The sequence below is a fragment of the Equus przewalskii genome, chromosome 6, assembly GCF_037783145.1.
Source record: "Equus przewalskii isolate Varuska chromosome 6, EquPr2, whole genome shotgun sequence".
NCBI classification, from domain to species: Eukaryota; Metazoa; Chordata; class Mammalia; order Perissodactyla; family Equidae; genus Equus; species Equus przewalskii.
Genome location: NC_091836.1, coordinates 74,080,543 through 74,104,950, shown reverse-complemented (window position 1 = coordinate 74,104,950; position 24,408 = coordinate 74,080,543). Strand labels below are relative to the sequence as shown.

At 39.8% G+C, this 24,408-nt stretch overlaps 2 protein-coding genes and 1 pseudogene across 3 annotated transcripts; all 3 read left to right on the top strand.

Annotated features, from left to right (window-relative positions):
• Positions 1-273: 273 nt before the first annotated feature.
• LOC103553412 (hemoglobin subunit epsilon) lies at positions 274-23,804 on the top strand. 2 transcript variants are annotated; one of them, XM_008523980.2, is made up of 3 exons: positions 274-623; positions 746-968; positions 1,832-2,092. In XM_008523980.2, the coding sequence occupies exons 1-3, from the start codon at positions 532-534 to the stop codon at positions 1,958-1,960; spliced, it is 444 nt and encodes a 147-aa protein (XP_008522202.2). In that variant the 5' UTR covers positions 274-531; the 3' UTR covers positions 1,961-2,092. The 2 variants fall into 2 exon arrangements, with proteins under 2 accessions (XP_008522202.2, XP_070482816.1); XM_070626715.1 differs by lacking the exon at positions 1,832-2,092 and adding an exon at positions 23,579-23,804 and having other exon boundaries at positions 323-623.
• Positions 6,839-8,270, top strand: LOC103553406 (hemoglobin subunit epsilon-like; annotated as a pseudogene).
• Positions 17,346-18,923, top strand: LOC103553399 (hemoglobin subunit epsilon-4). The gene is made up of 3 exons (XM_008523957.2): positions 17,346-17,482; positions 17,596-17,818; positions 18,714-18,923. The coding sequence occupies exons 1-3, from the start codon at positions 17,391-17,393 to the stop codon at positions 18,840-18,842; spliced, it is 444 nt and encodes a 147-aa protein (XP_008522179.1). The 5' UTR covers positions 17,346-17,390; the 3' UTR covers positions 18,843-18,923.
• Positions 23,805-24,408: the final 604 nt, after the last annotated feature.

The following is a 24,408-nucleotide window of genomic DNA, read 5'->3' as shown; positions in this document are numbered from 1 at the left end:
TCCACTCTTTCAAGAGAGTTAGAAATGGCAGAGATTCTATGTCAACAATTGTACCTTTTATCTTGATCCTGTTCTTGTCCCGGTCAACATTTTTAACCCAAATATTAAAGCTGTTTTGACTAAAACTCTTTATCTTGGGTTTACCTCTGCTGTTTAGATCTTTCTTGGAGAAGGAGAATGGGGGAGATGGGTGTCTTCTTGGAGGATGACATGGTGAGAGACAAGAGTGACAAAAGGGAAGGAATGGAAAATTGTTTTGAGGATGGAGGAGGAGCTAACAAAGGAAGGGTGTCTCAGGAACCAACACACATTATCACAAACTCAGAACACATTCTTCATTACTGACCCTTTCCTGGCCTGACTCCACCCCTGAGGGACACATCTTAGTCTTGACCAATGACTTCAAAGTACTAGGGGGAACCAGGGGCCAGAAGTTCACCAGTAAAGAATAAAAGGCCACACCATACAGCAGCAGCACATACCTGCTTCTGACACCTCTGTGATCACCTGTAAGCTCCCAGACCTGACATCATGGTGCATTTTACTGCTGAGGAGAAGGCTGCCATCACTAACGCGTGGGGCAAAGTGAATGTGGAAGAAGCTGGAGGCGAGGCTCTTGGCAGGTAGGAACTGGGTTTCAACACATAAGAGAGGATGATAAATATAAACCTGGCAAATTGACTAGGAAAATCCTCAAGATTTTTGAGAGTCTCTGATTTTCCTTCTGCTATGCCCCGTCTCATAGGCTCTTGGTTGTCTATCCCTGGACCCAGAGGTTTTTTGACAACTTTGGCAACCTGTCCTCTTCCTCTGCCATAATGGGCAATCCCAAAGTCAAGGCCCATGGCAAGAAGGTGCTGACCTCTTTTGGAGATGCTGCTAAGAACATGGACAACCTCAAGGCTGCCTTTGCTAAGCTGAGTGAGCTGCACTGTGACAAGCTGCATGTGGATCCTGAGAACTTCAGGGTGAGTTCAGGAAATGTTCATGTTCATGTGCTCTTTTTTGCTTTTTAGTTTGGGATAATAATGGAAGTTGAGCCTTTGGTTGGAAAGACTAACAAAGATCTCAGATATCATGGGTCTCACTTGGTGTTATGAGGGCAGACCTCAAGTGGGCATCACTGAGAACTCCTAGATTCAGGACTAGTGATAGTAAAGGGATACTAGCAGCCTGAGTTTACTTAAAACTTTTCAAGAATTGTTGTCAGAACTGGACTTGTTTATCCTATAGAATATCAGAGCATAGCTGACTTGTTCAAAGAGGAATGGAATTTGACTTTTGATAGATGAAGGCCTATCTCAAAGAAGGAGAAATGCCTTATTTTATGTGGTTCTTATGACTGAAGTTTAGGAAGAGATTTGGGGAAAAAAAATTCTGGACAGATTATCTCAGAGAAAAATAAAAAAAAATTTCTCTAAAGTATACTAAATTACCTGTCAATAAATTACCTGTCAAGTAGGAGGAAGCTTGTTATTGCATTGGTTAGAGACGTTAAACTCACTCTGAGAACCCATGCAGCCCTGAAATCCTATGATTACAGGAATTAGATAATTGGTAAATGAGAAAGGAAGGGAGAGAGGCAAGTCAAAATGATGAAATGAGAGGGAGGGTGGAGCCATAAGTAGGCAGAATGTTGAATGGAAAGGTCATGCATATTAAATGGAATTGAGGGACTAGAGTATGTGAGTTATTTGGATAGGCATAACCCTTGGAGCAGGTTAAGGTGCAGAGTTGGCAGGGAGTGGAGGTCTTAGCCATTTTTCCTGCAATTTCTGGGGGAAATTTCTACTCAACACACCTATTTGTCATTTTGTCTTTCACCTAACAGCTCCTGGGCAATGTGCTGGTGATTATCCTGGCTTCTCATTTTGGCAAGGAATTCACCCCTGATGTGCAGGCTGCTTGGCAGAAGCTGGTGTCTGGTGTCGCCAATGCTCTGGCCCACAAGTACCACTGAATCCTCTTTCCACCTCATCAGTGCCCCTTCGTGTCCCCAGTGCCTTCCTTCTGCACAAGGGGACTGGGATGTGGCCTTGAGAGCACAGCTTCTGTGTAATAAAGTGCATTCCATTCAGTAATCAGAAATTAACATTGTGTCTTCTCCATCTTTTATTCTTGTATTAAAGGAGAAAACGTTCATTGGTTGAAGGTTGGGGAGATACATAGGAAGTAACAAGGGCTCCTTTGAGAAGTTTGCGGGGATTCATTAAGGAAGATGGGCATTATGGGAGGATTCCAGAGGGACTGGGGGGATGCCAAGATAGGGAAGAAGTTTCCTGGGGTGCAGCAAGGTTTATTTAAGTGGGTAGGGGCTTTGGGGGCAGTGTGGCACACACTTACTGGAGAGGGGAAGGAAGGAGGTGGTGAGCAGTGCCTGAGGAAAAACAAAGTAGATTTGTGGGGCATATCTGAATTCAGTTTAAAAAAAAAAAGCTTTGTAGGGATCTAAGTTCTAGGCTAGGGTTATTATTTCAATTTGCTCTAATGTACATTTTTAATCAGATAGCTTGTCATAGCTCTTGTAAGACTGAATGGGAGATAAGAGGATAAGTTGAGAAATAGCCGGGAGCTTTCTGGAGAAAGTCTCCATGAAGCAACAATAGCCTGCTCTTTCTTGAAGGGTTTCACTGTCTCACTGGGGAGCCAAGGTTAAGACAAATGAAATCATTGTGCATTATCTACTGATTGAATGTGTCATGTATTAAAACAAAATTAGAGTTAGGATAATGTGTAAATTTTGTGGGAAAAATGACCAAGACTGCTTATAGCAGATAAGATATTAACAAAGGTTCATAGTCTAAAGCCAGCAAGTTAGGGCTTAGTGACTTGCATGAGCATAGGTCTCCAGGAGTAGAGGAGAGAGTAAGATATAGGTAGAGTATTAGAAAAGACTAGACAAGGCAAGACCTTGAATAGAAAAATAGAAAGAAGTATTGCTATACTATTGGCAAGAGTAAACAATAAATATTCTTAGAACATTACATGACTCAAGGAATAAGATTTGGGGGGAAAGTAATTTGCTTAATACACACAAAATGAATTTAAAATTGCAGAGACTAGATGTGGATGCTAATTCAGGGGAACAGACATAATGGCCCAAACCCAAAAAGAGCAGCGAGGTCTGCAAAAAGTGAAGGATGAACAAATGTAAAGTGAGGAGGATATGATATCTGATTGGCCGGGGTGGATGAAAAGGAAGGAGGTGGTTGTGAATGGCTGAAAGACACCAGCCTGGGTGAATCTAACAGGAAGAGGCTATGCACTGACCTGGGGATCCTCATGTAGGAGTGACAATAAGTGAATCATTCTTGAGGAAGTTATGCTTGGTTGCCAAAGGGCCTTGATTCAAACTCTCATATCAAGGCTTGAGACCTTCACGCTTTACAAGTTAGTGTCGTATCTTGGCAAATTTAACTCTATTAGGCATTTTATTGCTTCCACATATTCATCAGAATTTGTCCTGTGACTTACCTTCTAATTTGGCTTTATGTTTCCACAATAGAGATGAGAGACCACTGATTATCGTAGTTGCAGGCTGTCAACAGTACTGATCTCTCTGAGGCCTGTAGCCTCTCATTATGTTCTCAAGAGAGGCTGCTCATGGCACTAAATATTTTCACTCACTCAGTCAGTCAGTCAGTCAACAAATGAGAGCAATGTGCATTTTTAATCAATCGATCTCTTTTTATCTTTCTTGCCCATCAATTATTATTCTGGCTCTGAATGTCAAAGGGTCAAGAATGGTGGATGATGGAGTTGTGGGCAGAAGACACATTCTTTATCCTTTGCAGATCTAGATTTAGATCTGGATTTTGCCAATCTGAGACGACTGAATTGAAAACAACTTTATAATTAACACACATGCACACGCACATGCATACATGCAGGTCTGGATCACTCAGAACTTTCATAGATGAAAGAATGCCTAACTATTGTCTATAGGCAATAAAATCCACCTGAACAAAACAATGTTGTGATGAACAAGATATTCTTGCAATATTAATCTATCTAAGAGTATAGAGAGTTTAAAGATTATCTCATTATCAGGATTAAAATCTTGTACCAGCTTCTTACTCTCTACCACTGAGGATAAATTCTAAGTTACTAGGTTTATGCTTTCTCTCAGCAATATTTCCTGTCATTCTTACCTTTACCATTTGCACATCAACTACCCTAGTCCATTGTTCATATCTCTAGCATACTGAAGGTCTGTTCTACCTTTGTCAGAGGTTTGGATTCACTGGTCCAACTTTCAGACTTTCTATCCCAATATCTTCCCATGGCAGATTCCTTCTTTTCATTCTGGACCCAGTTGAAATACTGTCCCCTTAGAGAGACTATTCCAGATGTAATTGTGTCCCTCTCATTAAATCCAGATATTAATTTTCTTCATAGCAAATGATAACTGAAATTATTTCGTTGATGAGTTTACTTATTTATTTTATGTATCTTCCACTTTCAAATTATGAATCTTAAGAGGGAAATTTTCTTCTCCGTCTCATTTACCTTAAATCTCCAGTACTTAGAACAATTGTGACACATAGTTATTAAACAACAGTTATTGAATGAATGCTTGAGAACACATGGGAATCAATGTTTGAGAAACAAAGAGAGAGCTTTTGTAAAGAAATAGCTTCTAAGTGAGAATTTAGGTAATGTTAGGAACAATGACATGGGAAAAATGGAACGGTGAAACAGCTAAGGCTTTGGAAGATATTGCCTCAAAAGCGTAAGAGGGAAGCAAAAGTTACAGATGACCTTTGGATCACTGTCTGCATTTCTGGAAAAATGGGGAGCTTGTTTGCAGACAAGAGGCGTCATAGAAATCCATTAGTCTGAGGAGGAGTAATTAAGACTCACTCACTTGGTAAGATATTCAGAGGCTTGGGAACCAGCTTCTGAGTCATTCTCCAAGGTCAAGTTCTATAAACCCAATAAGATTATCAAATGTAGTCAAAGATCTCTGTACACTCACCTCACAGGCCTCCTATTATAAAGTCTCTAACCTGGGTTCCCCTCAGCCTCTTTACCCTACACCTTCATACCGGTAAAAATGTGCCCTGCGTACCCTTATGTTGTGAGGTCACAAATTATTATAGCTATAAGTAGAAAATGACAACTGATGTCTTGATGAATCTCATTCTCCTTCACTTTTACTCATCCCTATCAAAGAACATATATAGGCTTTACATGAGATCATGAAACTGAAAGGATGTCATCTATACTATTATAATTTCAGGCAACCTGATAAGTTAGAGGATAAACTAGTTTAAAGATAGAGGCACCCCGTAATAAAATACACAAAAACTTCTTAATCTGCTTTTTAATGTGATCTTCAGGTCTGGCCACAAGGGCAAATAATCAAGCCAGATTTCCAAAGCTCAGGCCTGACAATTTGGCAAGGTCTCAGTGGGTTTTCTGTCTGTGCTTGAAATTGCCCCCTCTTTGCCTTCATTTCATCGATCTCTTAAAGAGAATCTTCTCGGTTTGGCCTCAAATGTCATCCCTTTTTCACATTAAATCTTCCCCATTTCCCTAAGAACTGATAACAGCCCCTCAACTATATCAAGCGTGGTAGACTGAAAGCATTAGTTCTCTCATAGCAGAAATTCAGCTCTCATCTATTGGGATGAGCTCTTTAGGTTTTAGAGTACTCCATAAGTACACATGGTGGTACATTCTTAAATGTCATTTTTTAAGGATTTACGCCAGAAGAGAAACCAACAAACCAGTTTCCTGGAGCTCTAAATTCAGGAGTGATGGACTAAGAGAAAAAAATAAATAAATGATTCCCTCTCCCACTGGAAGTGTGCCCTGTCTAGTCCCATAAATGCTTGTTTGAGATGCATGAGACCAAAGAACTTTAGGTTACAGGAGCAGTAGTGTGTGGAATATCATCGATGAAGATTGTCTCTGCCTGTTAGGTATGAGGAAAAATGAAACACAGCAAAGGAGTGTACATCCAGCACACACCAGAGATAACTTCCTTAATCTGCAGCCCATGCCATGAAATAATCTACTACTCAACTACTCTCTGTATTGAACATATGAGCACCCTTCTCCTCCTACACCTAAACAACTCTATTTTCTGACACAAATTGGTGGATACATGGAATCTGCCACAGACTATTGTCCAATGACTCAGAAGAAATATCTTTTTCCCAAATAAATACACTGACTATTAAATGGATTAAAAAATATGGGAGTAACATTCAATTCTGCCTTAACTTACCTAGTTTTTCTTATCCTGCTTCCTTTTGATGTTGAATAGAAATATTTATTTCTATTATAAAAAGCATTAAATTATGCACCCAATGTAATCTCAAGAGAATTGGGAACCAAGAAGGGCTGTGGCTTCTTTGATATGAAGACTGGCTGAACAACAAATTTTCACAACTCTTCACCAAATGCCCAAGACATTTATAATTTCTACCCTTTTCAGTTCTAATCTATGCCTCATCATCAGCCTTCATGTCGTTGCAAGATAGTGGTGGTTGGAACCTTGAGATGTAAATTGCATACTAGATGGAGGGGGGAGAATGAGGTATACGAGCAAAGAAAAGAAAGAAGTGAAGGTTCAAATTGAGCACGAATGGTAGAGTCTTTCTGAGAGAGCCTCCCAACAGTATCAGAGACACAAATGCCCATCTTCCAGACTATACTTTGTCCAAACCCCACACACGGTGGTGACTACCCACTCTTGACCAATAGTCTCATTTCATTGGGAGAAGCAAGAGATGGGCACCAGAGATGAAGAATAAAAGACCACACAAAGAAGAAACAGCACAGACTTGTTTCTGGCTCATCTGTGATTGCCGGAAAGCTCCCAGACACCATGGTGCATTTTATTGCAGAGGAGATGGCTGCTGTTGCTTGCCTGAGGGCCAAGGTGAACATGGAGGCAGTCTGAGGTGAAATCCTGGGAAGGTAGCCACTGCAAACCAGGGCAGGGGGCAAAAACAAAAGAAAGAAATGTTGCTGAAAGAGGGATTGGTCAGGTTTCTTATATACTCACAGGTTTCTTACATACTGACTTCCCACCTGGTCTGTAATTGTGATAATCTCATAGGTTCCTGGTCATCTACTCGTTGACTCAGAGTTTCTTTGACAATTTTGGCAGCTTATCCTCTCACTCTGCAATAATGGGCAACCCCAGGATTAAGGCTCATGGCAAGAAGGAGCTAACCTCCTTTGGAAGTGGTGTTAAGCACGTGGATGACCCCAAGGGCACCTTTGCTCAGCTGAGTGAGCTGCACTGTGGCAAGCTGCATGTGGATCCTGAGAACTTCAGATGGAGTTCTAGGTGAGCTTGTGCTTTGTTCTTTCACCCTAGGTTTCTGTACCATGGTTACTTTTGATAATAGAGGCAGTTACCTATTGTGAAGTAGGGGTTAGCTGTGGGATATATTTTGGTGATGGGATTGATTTTGAGAATTTTATTGTTGTAAATGCCATAGCTAAGATTATACAGAACATAAATCAAGGGTAGTGAAAGGCCACTTGCATTTGATATTTCTGAAAAACATCTTGTGAAGAGTGTCGGCTGAAACTGAGCTAAGTGGCCCAGGGAATGTTAAGTTTGGGGAGAGAGAAGAACATCTTGCCTTTGGTAACTAAAAATTTCTGCGAAAATTGATGCATACCTTGTGGCATAATTCTGGAATTTAGAACAAGACCAACCAGGACAAAGTAAGGACAAGTTTTTAAAGAGGATTTTTTCCCCTGAGCAATGATAACGTGCCCTTGTACACATCACACAGGGTTCTTTTTCACATGAGCGTTCAGGAAAATTGTATGCATGTAATGACTGGGATATATACTATTCCACAAGGCCCTGGTCATATTATGGTCTTACTTTTGGAAAAGATAAACAGAAAACAATCCATAACAATGTTCTGGGGTCATGAGTTGGTAGGGCAAAGAAGAGAACAGAACACGATAGGAGAGACAGGGCTTGGAGTCATATTAAGGTCAATATCAAGCCCATAATGATATCCTTTTGCAGACATGTGGCCCTGAACATTGCTCAAACTTTGATCAGGAAGAAAACGTGCCTTATATCTCTTTGCTCAGGCCAGCTTGAGGCCTTTTGTTCACCATATTCTGTTTACTGTTTATCCCTGCTCTCTCTCCAGCTCCTAGGCAACATGATATTGATTGTCTTGGCAATCCACTTCAGCAAGGAATTTATCCCACAAATGCAGGCTGCCTGGGAGAAGCTGACCACAGGTGTAGCTAATGCTCTGGCCCCCCGCAAGTACCACTGAGTTCCCTGCCCAACTATGCTGGTGCCTATTGGAGGGCCCTGTGTCCTAAGAGTCCATCTCCTCAAGATGGAGGGACAGTCCCCTGCCTCCGGACTTAACTTCTAAATGATAAAAATAACATGAACTCTGTTCTTTAGGAAATGTCCTTGTCTTGTTACCTCTGCCTTCATCTTTTGTGTCTACTCAAAAGAAAGAACACCATGAGCACCGAGGGCTTTGGAGAAAGGGTGTATGAACAGGACAAAAAAGAGATTCTTGTGAGATTGAATAAGACAATGCAAAGCTTGTGAGTAGCTTCAACAGGGTCAGTGCAACCATGTCTTTGAAGAAATTCTGAGAATGGAGGGACTCATGACAGCTGTAAGAGCCTTGTTGATGTGAGGTAGGATATGTTGACTCAAAGTACGGGTTCTATATAGATTTTTATCTGTATAAACTAAGGGTAGAGCTCAGTTTGAGGTTATAGTTAATTTTATTTAATGTAAGAAACAGTTTTTGATCAGCTATACTGGGGTGAAACGGGCTTCCTAGATTACAAGTCGTGGACGCTTGCCTGACCTTTCCCCAGTGTTGCCAATTGCACTAATGGGGAGCCATCTCTAAGATATAAGAAACCACTTCCTTGATTTGAATCTGAGCGTCACATGCTGACTCTATGACCAGAGATATATTACTAAATACCTTAAGCCCTCATTCCCATATCCCGTTTGTCAAAGATTATTTTGTGAGAAGTAAATAAATTAATACATATAAGATCTTTACTACACCACCTGGAACACAATAAGCTCTCTTCTCCCTCTCTAAATATAGATAATTTATTTTCTAAATAATTTCTGTCTTTTAATGGTAGTAATAATATTCTCTATATCCTGTACCTATATACATGTATACACGTACTCCTAATGATAGTGTTTTCATTTTATATTTAGTTATAAGTATAGCTATCATTATTGAAACCAATTTAGCTTTAGTGGCAATAAAAGGACATTTTGTGAGGAAATGTCAAATTCAAAGCCTGAATTTCAGGAATCAGCATACCAGATCCAGATGGAAAAGAAGAGACCAGTCCTTTAAAAACAGAAAAATGGTATCACCAATTTGGAAAGCAGTTGGAGAGACCAGGTTATAAAGGGAAGGATGTTAGTGTTACATGCAATAGGAACAAGTCAAAATTATTGCACAGGAGAAGGAACATGAATAAAGAATTTTAGGAAAATTGACACATGTTGGTGCATAACCGGTCTGAGAAGATAGAGTCTAGCCTTGGGTATGGGACCAGGAGCTTGCTGTGATTATAAAGAAGAGATTGGGTAAAGGACTAGACTTTGACAAGAGCAGTGAGACTAAGATTTTAAAAAATCTTTAGAAAAAGACAGTTAGGGCAAAGATTCAGCAAGACTTGTAAACTGATTGATAGTTAGTGAGGAAGTCACAGATGATAGCCAGGTTTTTTCTCTGCTGAGTAAGAAGAAGGAAATCTATTGACAGAGTTAAAAATGCCTAGACGTCCCATCGTTGGAGCTGGAAATGAGGACAGCCACTTTTGTGGCAATCATTTCAAACTCCAGGGCATTTAAGAAGTCTCTGGAATACTCGAATTAACTCAAGAAATAGTTGATAAGTTTTAAGAAGACTTCATCTCACTTCTATGCCCATTCCACTGATCTTAAGTACTAAAATGTTTTCCTCAGAATCTTTCCCATATGTGTCCACCACAAAGAGTTCTAATATTACATTCTTGGATGGGAGCACATAGGACAATGACTGCTACAATTCAACAGTGTCTGGAGTTTCTTTAACATTTTCATGAGTCACTCAATGATTAGTAACTCACTAGGCAGAATAAATAGGAGTTACTTGTGTACAATTAGCATCCATTCACTCACCCACTTAACATACATTAATAGAGCTCCTCCTGTAAGCAATTATGGTGTCCAACGTCTTCAAATCCCGTATTTGTCCTATTCCCTGCTTATTTTAGACATCAATCTATTTTCTAAATTAAAAGAAAGCAAGATGCCTTCTTTGCCTGTGTTATTTATTACTCTTTTCACACCTGAGCAATCTCTCACCTCCATATACCTTTCTTTTATGCTACCCTCATGGGTTAGTTGTAAACATCTTAGACACACACAGGCCTTCAGGACTAGGGTATTTAATATTTGCATAGGATTTAATATTTATCAATAGTCTATAAAGCCACTTGAGAAAAAGTGTTTAGCAATGAACAAGATATTCTTGCAATATTCATCTAGATAAGAGTACAAATGGAGTATCAATGGTTTCATTATCATGATTAAAATTCTCTAATAGCTTCTCGCTTCTCACCTCTGAAATGATCTTAAAGAGACTAAGCAGGTGCTACTTCTTTAACATCATCTCTGGCCATTCTCTTCTTTACTATTTACATATCAACCTGATTAACATACTATTTATCTCTCTAACATACTAAGTATACATATGTATATGTACGTGTTGTGTGTGTGTGTGTGTAAATATGTGTGCTTTCCTGCCTTAGAGTATTACATTTGCTATTCCAACTTCCAGAAACTTTTTTCTTAATATCTTCCCATAGCAGACATCTTCATGTCATTGTGGCTCCAGTTCAAATATTACCCCCTTAAAGAGATCATTGCTTACATAGTTGTGTCCCACACACAAGATATTTATTTTCTTCATACCAAATAATAATACATGAAATTATTTTGCTGATTGATTTACTTATTATTTCTATGTATCTCTCACACTATAGAATATAGTCCCCTGTGAGAGGCTTCCTTTTCTGAATTGTTTATCTTAAATCACCAGTACGTAGAACAATTGATGCTTTATAGTAACTCAATATATTTGTTGAAAGAATATTTGAAAACATCTTATTTTACTTTTGTGAGGAATCAACTTTGTAGGTGAGAATTTAGACAATGTCAAAAGGAGGGACATGAGAAGAATGGAAGTGTGGAAGAACTTCTGACAAGGAGGGATAAGCCTCTGCAAAACGTTGCCTTGAAAGCAAAGAGAAAAGCAGTTGTTACATGGGTAACTTCTTAACCTGCATTTTTATTTGATCTGCAAGTATCTAGTCTCAGGGGCAAATTATCAAATCAGATTTCTGAAACTTCAGAACTCCTGATCAGATAACATCTGAGATCATGCATCACTCTTAGAGGAAAAAAAAGTATGAATCTGACTCTCTTACATTGGAAGTGTGTCCTGTCAAAAACTGTAGTGAATTAGAGATAAAGTTATCTATGGTGCAGTGATGGCCCAGCTGTGACAGTGTGTAGACAATTAGTAAAAGAATATAGAACCTCTGCCCCTTTAGAGTTGTTTTTCAAGCACCCAAGAGAAAGCAAAGGAGATGCCTCCTGATGTTAGTTCTTGGACTAAGACCAGCTGAAAAGCAGACCCAGCATTTATCAGACATACCTCTTTCAAGTCCACACTACCCACCAGGAGCTTTCTACCATTGTCTTCACTAAGATGGAAGTGCTACACCACGCCAAAACCCTGGGGCGCCAGGCAGAACACACACTGGTGCAGTGGGAAATACTCATAGACTGTGGTAGACACAAATGCAGAGATAAACAACTTTTTCCAGACAAGCAGACATGGTTTGCTTTACAAAGGCACATAGATAATGAGATAACTGTCCAGTCTCCTATATTTTATTGCCTAATACTACTCTATTCCTGCGCTTAAACTGATTTTTTTAAGGGATTCATTTCTCCCAGGTTATTGTGAACCAAAGGGATCATGGGCAAAATTTGACTCACAGAGAAGTCTATTCACAGATCAGTTTATCACTTCTCCATGGAAATCACTCCTAACTGAATGAGACCTATTTGGAATCTATCATAGTTTCTGTAGTGGTAACCAAGAAACCCTCAATCTCTGAATTTTCCAGATTCCTACCCTTGGATCAGCTTAAATCTAAAAGCACATCTGGAGATAGTGACAAGAATTGTAAGGAAGGTTGGCAAAAAGTACTAGTTTTCCATGGTGTGGTGGAGAGGGAGAGTAGCTAAAAAACAGAGAGAATAGGGAAATTTTGCATAATTGAGTTGAACAGGGAAATGGTATAAAAACACATATTCATCAACGGGTCTCCAAGACGCTATCACAGATGCAAATTACCATAGTAACAGTTCTCTGTCTAAATACCACAACAGTATTCAGAGTCCAGCCTTGATCAATAGCCTCACAAAATCAGGCAAAGCAAGGGGTCAGTGACTCAGTGATAACGAAAAAAAGACCACACACTCCAGCTGCAGGAAATACCTATTTTTGACACATCTGTGATTACCAGCAAGCTCCCAGAGCAGACACCATAGTTCACATTAAAGCTGAAGAGAAGGATATAATCACAAGCCTGTGGGGCAAAGAGAATATGGGAGAGGTTGGAGACTAGGCCCTGAGCAGATAGGTTCTTGGGGCCAGGACAGAGGAAGAAGGGAAAGAAGATGACCCCGGCAGAAGTCCAGGTCAGTTCTCAAGTCCTGTGATGAGCTCTAACTTCATATCTGCTATAATCCCATCGCATGGTCTCTATTCCAGGATACAGCGGTTCTTTGACAACTTTAGTAACATTCCTTTGCCTCTGCTATCATGAGAAACTCCCAGTGAAGTTTCATGGCAAGAAGATGTTGACTTTCTTAGGAAAAGCTGTAAGGAACCTGGATGATCTCAACGGCACCTTTGTCCAACTGAGGGAGCTGCACTTTGATATGCTGCAAGTAGATCTTGAGAACTTCAGGGTGAAGCCAGAAGACGCTCATCCCCTCTTACTTTTAGCATTAGGACAACTTAGACAACTGAGCACTGATCTGACTATAACCAAAGACAGCTGTGGGAGGTGAAGTATTTGAAAACACTTGAGTTGGGAGGAAAGCAACTCTAGAGCACTGAACTAAGATCAAGTGGTAATGTATTAGGGCCTAAGGAGTGCTTCTAGAAGTCTAGAGCTAGAGAAACTTGTTTGCACTCTATTGGCTTTCAGAAGAGACTTATACAGAAGTGAGGAAAAATGTCTCGTGGTAATTGTCATTGTATGAAAGAAAGTTTGCCTTTACTTTTTATTTTTCACTTTTTCCTTCCTGGAGGCATAGAAAAGATGGTGAAGGAGATATATCTTTGCAGGCATATGTTGGCTCTGTATAAAGAAGGGACCTAGAGTTCAAAATATATTGCTAAGGTTGTTTATATATTGGCTGGGAATTTCTACAAACTTGCTTCTAGTGACCTATTTCAAACTTACCTCCTAAAAATCCAGAAGTGGGGAAAAGTGTCTCTGAGGAAGAGAAACAGCTAGACTATGTGGCCTGGAAGGGATACGGAAAGAAAGCTATGAGGTTTTGTTTTTCGGGACATAAAATATGGTGTTGGTGGTAGGAAGAAAATAGAAAGAGTGAAATCATGACTAAGCATTACTCCAGCAAGGGGAACAAATTAGTGGTGTTTAGTGACTAGACAAGACTCCAGACTTTGAGGAAAGTTGACCTCAGCTTGATTCTAAATAGGAGTTGGGTGGCCAGACACCTGGAGGCCAGTCTGGAGCTCTCTGCTCATTGTACAAATCTATTATCTGTTTCAATCTCTACAGCTTCTGAAAAATATATTAATGATTGTCTTGACAAATCATTTTGAGACGAAATTCACTCACCAGGTTAGACTGCCTGGCAGAAGATGGTGACTGGATTGGCTAATATCCTGGCCCACAAGTATCACTGAAGCCCTTGCTCACAGTGTAGAGTCACCAGGAACAGATTTATTTTTCAATTAATAATAATATCAATAGTAATAATAATAATAATGTTCTGTTAAGAATTCTATAATTGTCTTCAGTTCTACTTTTCTCATGTGCTATTAAGTACGTGAGAACCCCAGGGATTTTATGTTGGACTGCGTGTGTGTGAGCTTCTAATTCAATTTTTGTATGAAGTACAGATTTTGACAAGAAAATAAAACAACAGTGCAATAAAAGGAATATACAACTGGGGCATTCACTTTAGATGAACATATACTTGAGAGTTCTTCAAGTTAAATTCAAAGACATGGGAGAGTTCTGGTGGGAGACAGAAGGTGTCATGGGACATGAACTCCTCAGAAACAGAAAATTATGTGGGCCTGAGTGAAGGCTTCAGTGAAGGCAAAGGATTCGGATGGAGGTAGAGTACCAATATAGGGATTCTACAGAGGGAAATCAACCCATATCTTAAGAAGTAAGGTCCAGGTAGGGATTGTAATTCCATTCTACTTATAAGAATACATCTTCTAAAAGCAGCTGGTTTGTCACAAGCCCTTGTGAGGATAGATTAAGAACAGGAGGGTTTGGAGGTCAGAGCAAGGGATAGCTCCTTTCAAAGTCAGCTCTGAAGAACTGATTCTGGACTTTATTAAAGAGCTTTATGGTTTAAACAATGAGAGCTGCCTAGGAATGTTTAAATAATTGCACACAGTCGAGAGAGACAATGCCTAAGTGTGCAGATTAGCTACGGCATTTCAAGGAAGAGAGATCATTGTAAACTGAACCAGAAGAGGCTCAGAAGCCAGCCCAGAGCAACGGAGTAGCACTGTGAGATCAAAAGGAGAAGGAAAGAAATTGCATTGAGTAGCTGGGGAGAAGAGATCATAAGAGTTTCTGTATGACTGGAAGTTCATACTGGTTTATAGGCAAGAGTGTAATGTGATGGAAAGGAAAGTAAGGAAGATTAGCCTGGCTGTGGTGCTGAGCAGATTAGCGATCATGCTAATGTGAGGTGTACAAATCCCTGCTGGTTTCTCATGCCTTAGAATAAAACACTCACTCTACTCTCATGTACCCAAATAAGAACTGGGCCCATCTCTCCAACTCTGCTTCCTCCTATTCTCTTAACATATTTTCTCCAACCTTGTAATGCCTTTCTCTAAACGAAATTCCAAGTTTATTTTTTGTCTCTTTTTCCTTTCTCTGCAGAGTCAGAGTTTTGCACTAGTCTTTCCTACTTCTAGGAACTTGTTTCTACAAACTACTTATGCCTGGCTCCATCTTGTTATTAAGGTCCCACTTCAAATGTAACTTTCTTCAGGATATCTCTCTTTATATTATTTTTCTGTAGTCACTTGCTACCATATCATCAGATGCATTTTCTTCCTGTCATATGACACCATCTGAAATTCTTATTCATTAATTTTTTAATTATTGGTGATGGTCTCCTTTTTCCACCAGAATGTGAGTATCATGAGACTAGATAGGCTGTTTTGTTCATCCAAGATGCCCAGCGTTTAAAACAATGCATGGCATGAGTGGCCTCAATAAACATATCTTTTCAATATGTGATGAATTAATGGAAAACTGTTAGATATCTGTTATGATGATCTAGCATTGATGTGATAATCATCCAGATGCCAGTGGGAGGAGTGTGCATGGAAATAAATTGGAAGTGTGGAACAGCCATGAGCAAGAAAGAATCAAAAAGTCTTGGGAAATGATTGTCTACAGAGGGTGAGAGAAAAGCCGGCATTAGAGGTAGCTGCCAGAATCACTCTCTGGTTTGCTGGAAAGATGGGGGGCTATTCACCAACATTCAGAGTTGCAAATGTCCCTGAGTCAGAGAGATTGCAGTGTGCTCACACCCTGTTGAATGTGTGCATTAGGGCCATTGGAGAGCATGAGCCCTGAGCCATCCCCTCAGGCCAGCACCACAACTGAGTGTAACTGGGATTCCTATCTGTGCTCAGTTTCCTCTCCTTTCTTTTATTTCGTTGACCTCTTCTCTTGAAGCAAATCCTTTTGGGACTGATTCAAACTCTTGTCTTTATATTTCTGTACCAAAGTGCTCGCATCAACCAAGTTTGGGACTGAGAGTTCACAGATAATTGAGTCTGTCATGATAAACTAGCTTCCAGCAGATTCACAATTCTTATCTGAGTCTTACATTTAAGTCTTTTCCAAGCTGAATACATAAAATTCTCTCATTATATCAAATGGACAGAAAGGATTTCTTTTCTAATAACAGAAATTCAGCTCTATAATATTGGATTGAACTCTTTAAATTTTAGAGTTCCTCTGTAGATATACATGGGGATTATTTGTTAAACTCTATATATACCTTTGTTTTGAAAATGGATATCTGGGAGAAAGAAAGAAAACAGCTTCCTGGAGCTCAAAATGCAGGAACAATACACTCTGAGAGAAAAATATAAAAGAAACCATTCCCTCTCCCATTGGAAGTGTGTGCTGTCTAGTCCTGTACATGCTTGTTTGAAATGCCTGAGACTAAAGTGACTTAGGTCACAGCAGCAATAGTGTGTGGAATACTGTTAGTGAAGATTGTCTGATTAGACCTGAGGAAAAATTGAACATAGCAAGGAGTGTGCTTCCAGCATACTCTTCATTGAACCCAAGAATGGCTATTTTCCCCAATACTTAATTGTGTATTCTTTGACACAAATGAGTAGATACTTGATATTGGCCAGAGACTCTTGTCCATATAGTCAGAATGAAAATAATTTGATTAGACATGTGCATGTATTATCAACAGAACCCAACAATAATGAAGCAATGCTCAATTCTTCTCTAAATTACTCATTTCTTACCTATATTGTTTCCAAACTGATGCTAGATTGAGGTCTTTTTTTCCATTTACAAGAACTATAAAATCATGAGCCCAATCTGAACTTTAGAAAAATTGGTAGCAAAGAAGAGCTGTGGCTTCTTCTATACCCAGGTGAACAACAAAATGATGTCGTGTAAGCACCTGACACAATGCCCAATAGATTTATAATTCTTACCTCTTCTAATTCTAGTTATGTCTCATGGTCAACGTACAGGTCACTTCACGGGTAGCTGTGGTGGGGAGGTTGAGAGACGAATTGCATAATAGATGGTAAGGGAGAGGACAGCAGAATCCCCCTGATAAAGATATCCATTCCTATCAGAGACACAAATGTCCATCTTGCTGACCCTCCCTTGTCAAGACCCCACCCCTGCTGGTGACAACCCAACCTTGACCAATAGTCTTATTTCATTTGGAGAAGAGAGGACTTTCTGGCCAGAGAAGAGGAATAAAAGAGCACAGAAAGAAGAGGCAGCACAGACTTGTTTCTGGCTCATCTGTGATCACCAGAAAGCTCCCAGACACCATGGTGCATTTTACTGCAGAGGAGAAGACTGCTATTGCTAGCTTGTGGGCCAAAGTGGATGTGGAGGCAGCCGGAGGCGAGATCCTGGGAAGGTAGGCACTGGAGGCCTGGGCAGGGGGAAAAAAGTGTTCCTGAAAGAGGGATTGGTCAGGTTTCTTACATATGCTGACTTCCTGTCTGGTCTGTGACTATGATTATCTCATAGGCTCCTAATTGTCTACCCTTGGACCCAGAGGTTCTTTGACAATTTTGGCAACTTATCCTCTGATTCTGCAATAATGGGCAACCCCAGGGTCAAGGCTCATGGCAGGAAAGTGCTGATCTCCTTTGGAAATGCTATTAAGCACATGGATGACCTCAAGGGCACCTTTGCTCAGCTGAGTGAGCTGCACTGTGACAAGCTTCATGTGGATCCTGAGAACTTCAGGGTAAGTTCTGGGCCAGCTTGTGCTTTGTTCTTTCATTATAGATACTTTTGCTTTGGATATCTTTGGAGACATAGACACTTAAGTCTTGTCCTATACAGGTATTTTGGGGAGGTAACATTTTAGAGAAGGACTTGATTTGGCTATTTAGGTTGTTCCAAAGATCACGGTAGGTAAGCCCATGTAGAGTCATTACTTTGACCAGTGCAGGCCACTGGCTTTCAGATATTTCTAAAAGGATACATGTTGTGAAGAGCATTAGCTGAAATTGAGCTAAATATTTTTGGCTTCGAGAATACAAATTGAGCCAGGGAGAAGGACACCTTGCCTTTGGAAATTGAAATTTTCCATAAGAATTAATGAATATATTTCTGCACAGTTCCTGAGTTTAAAACCAGAATTAAGCAGGGCAAAGTAAGAGCAATTTTTTCAATGGATGCCTGTGGCTCCCCCAAACCCCGCCCCTTAGCAGTGATTAAATGTTCTTGTGTACACGTCACAGGATTCTTTGTCATACGACTGTCCAAACAATTTGAATGTATGTAACATCTGGGTACTTAGACTACATATATTAAGGCTCCTTGTAGTACTATAATCCTACTTTTAAAAAAGAAAAAGGGTCTCCAAAGGAGAGAAGAAATACATAGCAATGTTCTGGGGTCATGAGTTGACAGGACAAATGAGAGAAGGGGAGAACACAATGGGAGGCACAGGGCTGAGAGTCATATAGAAACCAATGACAAGGCATAATGGAGCTCTTTTGTGGGAGCATGACCCTGAAGTTGTTCAAACTCTTATTAGGAAGGAAATAAGTGTCATATCTTTTTGCTGCAAGGTCAGTTTGAGGCCTTCTTTTCACCATGTGCTGTTTTCTTTTTTATCCCTACTCTTTCCCCAGCTGCTAGGCAACATGATACCGATTGTCTTGGCAATACACTTCAGCAATGAATTTACCCCACAGATGCAGGCTGCCTGGGAGAAGCTGACCATGGGTGTGGCTAATGCTCTGGCCCACAAGTATCACTGAGTTGCCTGTCCAACTTTCTTGGTGCCTACTGGAGGGCCCAGTGTTCCAAGAGTCCATCTCCTGAAGGCTGGGGGACAGTGCCTTGCCTCCAGACTTAACTTCTATATGATACAAATAAAGTAAAAAATTTGTTCTATAAGAACTAGCCTTGTCTTCTCTGTCTTTTCCTTTATATTGATTAAGCTAAAAGAAAGCACTCAGATTGGAATAGGAGTATCAGGGATTGGGAGTTTGGGGTGAGTAGAGAAGAGACTCTTGCAAGATTCTGTAATATAAGAGTGGCTTCCATAAAGTAGTTACTCCTTGGAAGAGAGAGTAGATCTTCAGGTGGACAATGTCTCTAGAAAAAGGGAGGGAATGGAGGTACTCTTGAGACATACAAGAAGACTATTGATACTGAATAGGGGCATGGTAGGAGTCAGAGTATGGGACCTGGATAAGCTGTTATTTCTATAAACTCAGAATAGAGCTCTTTTTTGGGTTATAGTTCACTTCTATTTAATATAAGAAACATATTTTTATCAGCTATAATGCAATAAAGATGACCCAGAGACCCAGTCCAAGGTCATGCTCTAAACTTTTCTCTCACATCTTCAATGGTATTAATGGAAGCGCCCTCCCTAAGGCAAAGAAACTGACTGCCTTGGTTTGAATCTGTACTTCACCGGCTAGCTCTGCGGCATGGAGCATATTTCTAATTACATTAAGACTTTGGAGATAAAGTGCCGTTTATGTGGGAAAATGACAAATTCAGGAATCAGTATGCCAAGTGAAAGGAACAAAAGAGAAATTTGCCCTTTAAGAGCAGCGGGGTGGTATAAAACTAGAGAATCTTCTAAAGAGACCAGAAAAAGCAGGAAAACAAGATATTGTTACAACAAAAAGAACCAGTGAATTTCTTGAGAGACATAATGAACATAATGAACAGGGAATTTTAGGGAAATTGTGGCTATAGAACTGACAAGACAGGGTCTAACTTGGATATAGCCATGGAGGTTTGCCACGATTGTAGTGAAGTGATGAGCAAAGAACTGAACTTGTCAGGAGCAATGAAACTAAGAATAAATTAAGCAAGGAACCATTGAGACAAAGATTCTTTAGGACTTGTAACATAGTGAAGCAGAGAGTAGAGAAGTCACAGATGATAGCCAGCTTCCTTGTCTGGTGAGTAAAAAGTTGGAAATCTATCAACAGAATAGAACAGGCCTACAGGTCTCTTGTTTGAAGCAGGCAAGGAGCACAGCCACTTTTGTGGTAATCACTTCAAATTCTTGTACCTAAGTCCCTGGGATAGAAGCAAAAGGCCAGGGCTTTGGGATTAACAGATAAAGATCAAATTACAGCCCCATCCCTTTGAAAAGTTTAGTTAATGTTTTTCACAATTAATTTTCTCCCTTGTAAAATGGGATAATGATTCCTATCTCACAAATGTTTCAAGGTTTCAAGGAGATATTTGTAAAGTGTGTTGTCTGTCATTCTTGAAAAGGTCGAGGTCGTGGTTTATGCAATGCACTAGGATCTGTTCCTCTGTGCTCTGATACACTGTGTATTCTTGACCTGATTCTATTCTTTCTGAGTTCCTGATCCATGTATCTAAATTTTTGCTTAATATCCCATTTTGGATTGCCCAAGAGTGCATCGAATACAACATGTCCAACACTAAACTCCTGTTCTTTTCCTAACTTGGCCCTCTTCCTGTGTTCCCCATCTCAGTGACTACACATCACCCAGTGCTCAAGCCAGAAAAGAGATATGGTGTTTTTACTGCTGCCCTACTCCAATGTCATTCTATTTGTCTCTCTTATGTCTGCTCTAAAGTTCATTTATACACTGAAGTCAGAATAATTTTCGAAAAATACAAATTAAATCATGCCACTACCTTCCTTGAATTTTTTGATAGTTTTTCTTGGCTCTCAGGTTAAAGAATAATAAGCTTCCTACATATAACACTCTCCTTGTGACCTGAATCTTAGTCACACTGTCCATCTTTCTATATATGAATCATGTAGCTTGAATTATTGTCTCTGGTTGCTTTTAAACAACATTACATTGTACAATTCATCTGTATTGCTGTATGTAAAGCAGTAATTTATTCTTTTCCTTACTTTGTTGTATTTAATTCTTTTACTTTACCATAATTTACCTATTCCACTAAATGAGGAACTGTTAAGTTGCTACAAGTTCGTGATTCGTATGTATATTGATGTTTCAAGCATTCCTCTGTGCATCTTTGCACACACACAAGTATGCCTTTCTTTATATCCAGAAGTATAACTGCTAGCTCGTAGGTTTTTCATATAATCTGCTTTAGTAGATACCAACAAATATTTGCCAAAGCAATTATGCTATTTTATACTCTCACCAGCAGAGTATGAGAGTTTTGTTGATCTATATCCTTGTCAAATTTTGGAGTTGTCAATCTCTCCTCTCCTCTTCTTTATATTCTTTTCCCTCTTCCTTCCCTTCCATTCCATTCTCTCCCCTTCTGTCAATCCCTTCCTCCCTCTCTCTCTCCCTCCTTTCCTTCCTTTCTTCCTTCTAGCTATGCTTGTGGGTTACATGTGTATGTCATTTTAGCACTATTTTGTATTGAGAAAAGAGTGAAATTCCTTTTGAATCTTCTTTCCAGGATGTAACTTCACTTTTTTCCAGAGGACATAGCTGTGGAAATTTCTGCTCTTGCTTTTTCCCAGAAACCCTGTCAGACTTAATCTGGCTGAGTAATGTAAATCTTCCTTGTAATTCCACCTCATTCGTTATTTAGTCACGTCATAGTTTTAAACAATTATGTTATAGGTATCAGATATTTTTCTATATCTCTCGTTGAATTATTCCCATTATAATCCATGTTCCCCAAAACTATTTTAGTAGCTGATAAAGAGACAATACTAATTATTTTTCATTCTTTTAGTGAACAGTTATTTCAATGAAGGAAGGGAGAAAAGGAATTTTATGACCAGAAATATTTACCCAAAGAAGAAGAAAGTTAAAACTATGTGAAAATATTTATCTATTCCAACCATTTATAAATACCTTTAGAGGCAAAGAGAAGCTCCATATAAAATCAACTTGATAAAATTTCTGCTTTCTAGGTCTTAGTTTTCTTAACTATAAAGTGAAAGAATTGGATAAGTTAAACTCTAAGGTACATTCCACTATATCAGACTAAAACATCTATGCATAAATGAGAGTAGGAGCATATTTATAGAAGGAACTCCTAAAGGAAATGAGATCAAGAGACAAGTAGAGTGAAAGCAGAGTTTCTGAGTCAAGACACATGAGATCTAGAACAGCCAATCTCAGGACCAGCTGAAGGCAACTAAGGAAAGAGGATGTATCTTATATTCTCACAAATCAATGAATTTCTGTTATTTCCTTGGATAATATACTCCCCAGAGAAGGGAGGACAGAAGCCAGGGGTGGGCATAAAAGGAACAACAGCGTCAGCGACTGCCTACATTTGCTTCTGATGCAACCATGTTCTCCAGCAACCACAAAACCAGACACCATGGTGCAACTGAGTGGTGAGGAGAAGACAGCCGTCCTGGCCCTGTGGGGCAAGGTGAACGAGGAAGAAATTGGTGGTGAAGCCCTGGGCAGGGTGGTATCCAGGTTATAAGCAACTTATGGAGAGTAGTAGAAGCTGGGCATGTAGAGATAAAGCAGTCCCCTGGGTTTCTTACAGGCACTGACTCCCTCTGTCTCTTGTGCTGTTCTCACCTCTTAGGCTGCTGATTGTCTATCCATGGACTCAGAGGTTCTTTGACTCCTTTGGGCATCTGACCACTTCTGCTGCTGTTACAGGCAACCCCAGGGTGAAGGCCCATGGTAAGAAGGTGCTACACTCCTTTGGTGAGGGCGTGCATCATCTTGACAACCTCAAGGACACCTTTGCTCAGCTGAGTGAGTTGCACTGTGACAAGCTGCACTTGGATCCTGAGAACTTCATCGTGAATCTAGGAGATGTTCTCCATTTTTCTACTCACTTTCTAGTCTTTTGCTGGTTATTTTACCTACATTTTCTTACTCCACATTCCTTTTTACTTTTGTGTATGTCACCATTTAATGCTTTTCAAAATTTATGCAGTTTTATATATTTTTTTCAGTATTCCATATCATTTCCCTTCTCACAACCTTCCTTGTTTTTATCAAGCTCTTTCTTTAACGTCTTTTCTTTTACCTCTCTCTCTTTTTTACCCCTAACTTCCTTTTCCTTACTCAGTACCGAATGTATGCATACCAGCTCTCATCTGCTACTTCTATGCTTGGAAAAACCCTTCTGTGTCTCCATATGGGGATTGGAAAGGCTCCTCAAAGAAGAAAGCCACAAGATGTTGTTCTAGGGTTATAGGTCACTTCAAAATTGAAGGATAATTGGAAAATTATAGAGTCAAGATTCAATGGAAAGGAAAGTGGATGAAATACCAAAAGTAGGGAAATGGGGCAGCAGTTGTTGCTAAAAGACAGCCCATCCTCACACTAATTAATCCATTAATTAGCATATATAATATATAAATATGCTATGTGTATATCTAATTATCCATCGATCTATCATCTATCTATCTATATGTAATACATACATATATGTTTACTCCTTTATGCTCTTGGGGACAGTCTGAGGATCAGTTTGGGCTGAGCGTGGGCAGAAGAAAATGATCCTTGGTTCAGTTTCTCAGAAACCAAGCTTGATTTCTCTGTTAATCATGTGTATATGTCTATCTACCTCTCCCCCACAGCTCCTGGGGAACATGCTGGATGTTGTGCTGGCTCACCACTTTGGCAAGGAATTCACCCCTGAGTTGCAGGCTTCCTATCAGAAGGCAGTGTCTGGTGGGGCCCATGCCCTGGCTCACGAGTACCATTGAGATCCTGATCTGCTTCCTGGTGACCACAGGAAGACCCTATTTCCCTAGTGTATTTTCTGGATTTAGGGAAATAATGCCCTCCCTCAAGGGTATGGCTTCTGCCTAATAAAGAACTTTCATCTCAAATTCCTGATTCATTTAATTCATTAATTAATTATTATTTTTTTTTCTCAGGGGGTATGGGAAAGTCCCTCAGGATCTACAGATAGGAAGTTTTTGTGTCTTATACCAAGATGTCAAGGGAAATGAGAAAAGGAAGGGGATGACACACAGTCACAATACTTCTACCACCAAAACATAGGAATTGTTAAGAAGGTTGGAAATATAGAGAGGATACCAGTATTACAGGGGCTCTATGGGAGACCACAAAACTAGGATGTAGTTTTTGAGTGAATTCTCTGATCCATTTCCAACAACTACTCAAAAAATAGCATTCTTAATTAGAGATATTATGATTGCTCAAGACACTGTTGTGTTTCCTTTTTCATGCTTCCCTGGCCTGCGTATTGTAGCCCGGAATACTACACTCCATCAAGTGTTCCTGCTTTAAGAAATAACCTCCCTTTCTCACTTGCCCCAAAACATCTCCCAAATTAATTGCTGACCCTCTCCCATTTCAGGCACAGTTCAGTGCTCCCATATCATTTGTGACCTCTTTTGACTTTGGCCTCAAAGAACTTTCCAATATTGCCAATATTGCC

Coding starts and splice junctions, on each gene's coding strand:
- LOC103553412 (XM_070626715.1), top strand. CDS start 532: ATGGTGCATTTTACTGCTGAGGAGAAGGCTGCCATCACTAACGCGTGG. Junction 624..745: donor GGAGGCGAGGCTCTTGGCAG/GTAGGAACTGGG, acceptor CCCGTCTCATAG/GCTCTTGGTTGTCTATCCCT. Junction 969..23,578: donor TGGATCCTGAGAACTTCAGG/GTGAGTTCAGGA, acceptor TCTCCCCCACAG/CTCCTGGGGAACATGCTGGA.
- LOC103553399 (XM_008523957.2), top strand. CDS start 17,391: ATGGTGCATTTTACTGCAGAGGAGAAGACTGCTATTGCTAGCTTGTGG. Junction 17,483..17,595: donor GGAGGCGAGATCCTGGGAAG/GTAGGCACTGGA, acceptor ATTATCTCATAG/GCTCCTAATTGTCTACCCTT. Junction 17,819..18,713: donor TGGATCCTGAGAACTTCAGG/GTAAGTTCTGGG, acceptor CTCTTTCCCCAG/CTGCTAGGCAACATGATACC.